Raw genomic sequence first — 6,413 nt, forward strand, 5'->3', positions numbered from 1 at the left:
CTCCTCTGCACGTCTGACACCTGAACCGGGATCAACATCCTCCTCTTTCCGTGGATCACAGGTCGGCTCCGCTTCCATGTATTTATTAGTATTTAGCATCGTTTGTGTTAAAAAGGCTTCGCTGCTTTAGTGGTTTAAGTTTGCGCTGGTTTTGTGCGACGCGCACTTGATGCGCATTGGAGAGATGCGCACTTACAGGTCAATGCAGGGATAGTTTTGTGCTACCTTATAATCTGTCGGACATTTTTTTCTCTGCACAATTTGTTAATAATAAAGAGGGTTGGATAATAAAAATATACAATAACTTTTCTTTTATTTAAAGGAAAACCTCACAGCGCGCCCAGCAGCTGCAGTAATCCAGACTGTCAGTCACTTGTGGGAAATTTAGAATCACACAGAAAAGCTAAGAAAGGGAATCAAACTTAAAACTAAACTAAGAGCTTCTGATCACATAATAGCAATTAACCATAGCTGCCATGGTTAATAATTACTGATAACTATTGTGAATAGTCCCTAACATTAATATTATTAGACGGCATGTAATCATATGTATTATTGTTTTAAAGGCTGAGCCAAGAAAAGTGGCCCTTCGTGTTGCTCTGGACCCCTGAAGTAGCTCCCAGGCTCAAAAAGGTTGGTGACCCCTGCTCTAGCCCATAGCTTATAGCCCATAGCTTATAGCCCATTGCTTATAGCCCATAGGGCTTTCTGTAGCATCAGAAAGCCTTTTGGGCAGGTGGAATGTTTCCCTCTCTCTCTGTGTGTGAGCTGACTCACAGTGCAGCCATCAGCCTTGGCCTGCTCGATGCACTCCATGGCCAGCATGTGATCGATGCCTGGATCCAGTCCCATCTCGTTCACAATGGTGATGCCTGCTTCCTCCACACTCACACACACAGGAAGACTCTCAAACCTGTAGGTTTTGTACTGGATTCCTTCTATTACATGTCTTTTACTTTAAATCCGACACATTCAAAATATTTCAAATGTTTGCTTTTCCAACACAGTGATTTCCAGGGCCAACCAGTTGGTTTAGCAGCAGCGTTTTCTTCCTGTTTCTACCCACTCTAGAAACACTCTCAAGTCAGTTCACACCAGCAGCTGATCACAAATCCTATTTTAGGTCACTATGATAAAAAAGTTGATGGTGAGGTCAACATCAAGAGGGAAATGCTTCGAACAAATTCTCCATCTTGAATGACAATACAGAGGATTTTCCAACGGCTTCTGTTCCTCAGTGAATTTATCAGTTTTAGCTAAGATATTGCTCTGCTCCATTTTTCTTATTTACTTTTTCTGTTCATCAGTTGGTGTCATTTGTTTTTACTTGATAGTTCTGAATGATGCTGTGATTTATGCGATGCTTATGTTGCTCTGGTTAATACTAATACAGTTCTGGATAAATGTTGCTATGATTTCCTTTTTTTATTATTAATATTGATTGGGTCTTCTTTATTATTATTATTATTATTATTATTATTATTTATTTATTTGTTTTGCATTGCCTTCTTTGAGTTTCTGCTGCTGTTGTAATGTTAATGTTTGATGCGATGTTTGCTGGGTCAGATGGCCATTCTGATGCAGTGCTGAAGTTCTAATTGCTAACTCAGAACTATGAACACTAACATCTGCAAAACGTTGCAGATTGTCAGATAAATTCAGGGGTTTGCTTGGTGTTGTGGTTCCAGTAAAACCTGGATAAATCATTCTGGGTTAATTTTATGTTTGTAGCCAAGAATATCTCCTGTGTATTTTAGTTCTTTTACGTAGGAAGGCCTGTGTTGCCTGGTGTCAGTTGATTCTTAAGGGTCAACTGTCAACAGAATTGAACGTGTTTGTTCAGAATTCAATTTGTAGACAACCATACATAAGTCTGATTTTTTTCAGACTCATTTTTTTTAGTTTGATTCAGTTAGCTGTTGACACTCGTAACTCGTAACAATATGTAAATTGTAAAAATGTAAATTAGCTAATTTTGCCCCTCAGGATATTTTGAGGTATAAACAATGTTTTATTACTGTAGAATTGTAATAATTTTCTGACAGTTCATGTGAATGCTTATATTGGACTAGGAAAGGGACCTCTAGTGGCACATGAGCCCCACTAAGATGTTCTTCACCAGCTGCCACTGGGAAAAACCAAAGCAAAGTGATATAAAGACATCTTTGGGTTATCACAGATTTTAGTCTTCATGATTAATAGCAGCAACACAACAATCATTATGAACATTTATTATCAATAATTATACCTGCAACTACACTGCTAAAAAAAATATAGGGAACACTTAAACAACACAATATAACTCCAAGTAAATCAAACTTCTGTGAAATCAAACCGTCCACTTAGGAAGCAACACTGATTGACCCGACGAGGGTCCCTGTGGTCAATCAGTGTTGCTTCCCAAGTGGACGGTTTGATTTCACAGAAGTTTGATTTACTTGGAGTTATATTGTGCTGTTTAAGTGTTCCCTATATTTTTTTGAGCAGTGTATAAACTTTTGACACTAAAACTTAATTAATATGTTATTTCTTTTCTATTTTAAGTAGTTGTAAAATAAGGTGGTGAGATCTTGGGAAAGTGATTTAAATCTCAGCATGATTCTTGTTGGTCACCTGCTCCGCAGCTCCTTCATAGCAGGACTCAGGTAGCTGGCAGTCACCATGTTCACCTTCCTCCTTATGCAGTGTTTGGCGACAATGGGATGGAAAGAGTAAGGCAGCATGCTGGGAAACAGATGGAAAGTTTAGAAGTATTAATTTCACAGGGCGCAATACCTTAGTCTGCCAGTGTGGGAATAGGTCACCGCTGGAAATAATTGTACATATAATAATATAGCTGCAAAACACAGAAAGCTGATTACTCTGGGTGCAAAGTGAATAGTACAGCTGCTGGTACCTGATGACCAGGTCATGATCTGTGACCAGAGAGTCCAGGTGTCCCTCCTGACTGCTGACATCCAGCATGATGGGGATGGTGTTGGGATACCTGGCTGCCAGCTCCTCAGCCTGTTTCAGAAGCACAGACGCTAAATGGAAAAGAGAGCAGAGAAAACATTTTCAACATGCCGATTGACTGGACTAGTTACCTTTTTATAAAATCGGATTACCGTTTTTCATATTACATCGTCTACATTTAACACCTTTTATTCTGAATAAGACGGATCACCAGTCCTATCCCCTATGCAACAAATATTGAAGAGAGGTTGGGACCTATTACCATTATTTCTGGCAATGCAAACTGATCATTCTGGGGTCCAATTTCTAAAGATTTGAGTGACGTGTTTTGTGTCAATGTTGGCTGTGACCCAGGATTGTTTCTGCTTGGCCTCCCGTCCAAATCAGTCACTCACAATCACACTTCAAACTTTGTGACAAATTATTCCTTTTGGCTAGAAAATACCTTTTAATCCACTGGATTAAGAATAATTATTTAGGGTCCTCTGTCATGAAAGGATTAATGCAGTTCTTAGGGATAATCGGAAACATTTCATTGATATGTGGTCTCCTGTGCTTAGCTGCTTACCTAAAGAGCTGACCCAACTTGTCATGACAGGTCAGAATCCTAGAAAGTGGAAAGTCTCACCATGTCTTAACTAAAAAATATTCTCCTTTTGAATTACTAAGCATCTTTCTTTTTCTTTTATCACCACAGCAGCTAGCTATGATTGTGTTGTTGCCAAGTTTTAAATCTGTTTGTAAATGTTTGGTGACCATTGAAGACACGATTTGACATGAGTGTGACATAGTACGGCAGCAGTTTTGTTTGTTTCCGTTTCTCTTCTTTATAATCTAATCATGTACTGTAGTGGGCAGTACAGTGTACAATTCTCTGTTCTTTTCTCTGCTTGTGGAAAACACAAAACTAATAAAAAAGTGTTTAATCAATCAAATATTTGTATAGCACATATCAGCAGCAAGGCATTTCAAAGTGCTTTACATAATTAAAATTAAAAAATAGAATAAACAGTGAGAAAGAGAAAGATTTTGAAAAATATTAAAAAAGATAAAAACATTATTAAAAGTAAAAATAAAAATATTAAAAACATCGATCCACGTGAGGACTTGCCCTTACGGGGTCTCGACTCGAACAGTTTCAGCAGAGCGACATCATACAAGGATTCTCAAACCTCAGAGTTTTAGCAGAGCGACATAAAAAAAAAAGATTACTGTTTTTCCATCATGGAATGTCAGAAGTATAGAAACAGTAATAATGCTGGTGTGTCAGCGTTAAACATACACTGATAAAACAACAACTACGCTGTGAGTTCTAGGTGCTGTATGGGATGTGAGTGAGCTGCTCCACCCAGAACAGATCCCAGAGGGAAGAAACGTTGGAGATGCGTTACAGGCAGTTAGTGGAGCAGCAGTCACCAGAGTGAGTGAAGATCAGCAGTCATGACCAGATCCAGCCTTCCAGTGTGAAGACACCAGCACTCACCAACAGTCACCTGGGTCCCCTCATCCCGGGTCAGATACTCCACCACAGGCCCAGAGACGTAACCTGAGCCCAGCAGCAGAACTCTCTTCATACCAGTTTTCTTCAGGATCTGAGCCTTTTCCCTAAACACACACACACACAATAAGTTCTTCCAATGTCTTTCTGTAACAAGTGCACTTGTCATTTGTTTGACAAGCAATAATGTGTTATCAATGATTTGTTAAGATAAGAGCGCAACTTTTTTTTCTCTTTATAGAATCCATTTGATTATCATCATGGCAATTTCAGATTAAAAGCCCAGTTTCTTAAAAACCAAAGGCAAATGTTAAATTCATTTACAGAGCAGTTACAGAGTGCAAATAAGTTGGAGCACAAGCATAAAAAAACACAGATCAACTTTCTACTTCTGGTTGCACAATGTCTTCTCCATCTTGTAAAAACATCTAAATAATTCAAACACTGGAGGCTGTGTGGGATCATAAGTATACACACCCTGCTAAGATGCCAGGTTTTGGCCATGCATAAAATGAGACACGACATCAATTTACAACATTTTCCACCAATAATGTGACATTTCCATCCATCAGATATTTTGACAAAGTAAATGGACAAAAGTATTCACTCGTCTGCCTTCACCCACATAAACATTACAGTGACATCTCATTCTTAATTCTGCAGGGTCTAAAGCTGCAGTTTATTACATTTATGGGGGGCCCGGATGGGAGGCAGAATATGACTTCAGAGATTCAAGTCTGTATCATGTCTGAAGAGAGTTGGAGAAGGTGGGCCCTCTCCTGTTGAGTATGGTGTATGTAGATCATAAAATGGGGTCCCCCAGTAGATTACACAGTAGGCTGCCCCAGTCATTGTTGACTCATGGTTGCTAAAAACTTTACAAGACCAACTGATTTCAGTCATATAGTGGGTGTAAAATATTGAATAAAACGTTGTGCTACATGACTGGCTTTCTTTTCATTCTTACATTTAACTTTATGACATACTAATTTACAAGTTGATCGCCGATATCGTCTCTTTGTAAAACACGTCACCAACCATCCACAACGTCATCAGTCAGATACTTAGGAATGGATTGTAAACTAGGTAGATTGAAGTATTTTTACGACAAATATGAGTGGCTTTTATTAGTGCTTTATAAAATTATGTTTTCATGAGCTTTGTTATTTTAGGTATAAAGGGCCCGGTCGTTAGCCCCGCCCCCCAACCCGACGCCGACTTGTTCCACCACTACTTACCAACATATCAGTCAGGAAGGTACAACACAATCCAAAGCAATGTGTATCATATGTACCATAGCGCCATAAACACAACAGTGACATTCCTAAAACTGGGGATTTCTCCAAGATTGATGAAAAGACAAGTAATGTCACTTTATATGTGGAAAAGGCTTTGAAATGTCTGTTTTATGCCATTTTAACACTGTCACAGTAGTCTGTGACGGTATGTGTGTATGGGGTTCTCCTCCAGGACCCGTTACCTCTGAGACTCGATTTCAAGACAGACAGCTGGGTAATTCAGATCATACTTTCCCAGGTATGATATCCTGGGAAACTCCCAGTAAATGTATTCATCTGGATGGACCTTTTTGAGCAGAAACCAACAACATTTCAGATTCCAAAGTGAATGTTCTACCCTCACTCCAAAAACAACAAGCAGCAAGAATGACTTCAAAATGAGTTAAAATAGAACAGAAGGATTCTTTCTAGAGGTGTGCCGATCGATCGGTCACCGATCATAATCGGCCGATTTTTGTGAAAAAGTGCATAATCGGTGATCATTGGCTCTTGTTGCCGATACCGATCACCTGCATCTCATTTCTCAGCCTGCCTGTGCAGCTGGTCTCCTCTTTCTTCACTCTGCGCAAACGCGCAGCAACAAATCCTAAGCGATGTGGAACTATAACTATAACGCACTGAGTGAATGGGGAAGTTTGCGTGTTGCGGCGGAAAATTGAAGC

At 39.4% G+C, this 6,413-nt stretch overlaps 1 protein-coding gene across 4 annotated transcripts in view; it reads right to left on the bottom strand.

The window, feature by feature from the left end:
* Positions 1-6,413, bottom strand: part of aass (aminoadipate-semialdehyde synthase) — a 63,118-nt gene that overhangs the window by 12,201 nt on the left and 44,504 nt on the right. For all 4 annotated transcript variants that reach the window (XM_008410947.1, XM_017305352.1, XM_008410946.1 and 1 more), the window contains exons 14-17: positions 4,439-4,560; positions 2,897-3,026; positions 2,614-2,724; positions 778-886 (exon numbers count right to left, since the gene is read on the bottom strand). In XM_008410947.1, the coding sequence (XP_008409169.1) occupies positions 778-886; positions 2,614-2,724; positions 2,897-3,026; positions 4,439-4,560 (472 nt within the window). The remainder of the gene's footprint in view (positions 1-777; positions 887-2,613; positions 2,725-2,896; positions 3,027-4,438; positions 4,561-6,413) is intronic.

This window comes from Poecilia reticulata, linkage group LG6 (assembly GCF_000633615.1).
Source record: "Poecilia reticulata strain Guanapo linkage group LG6, Guppy_female_1.0+MT, whole genome shotgun sequence".
In the NCBI taxonomy this organism is placed as follows: Eukaryota; Metazoa; Chordata; class Actinopteri; order Cyprinodontiformes; family Poeciliidae; genus Poecilia; species Poecilia reticulata.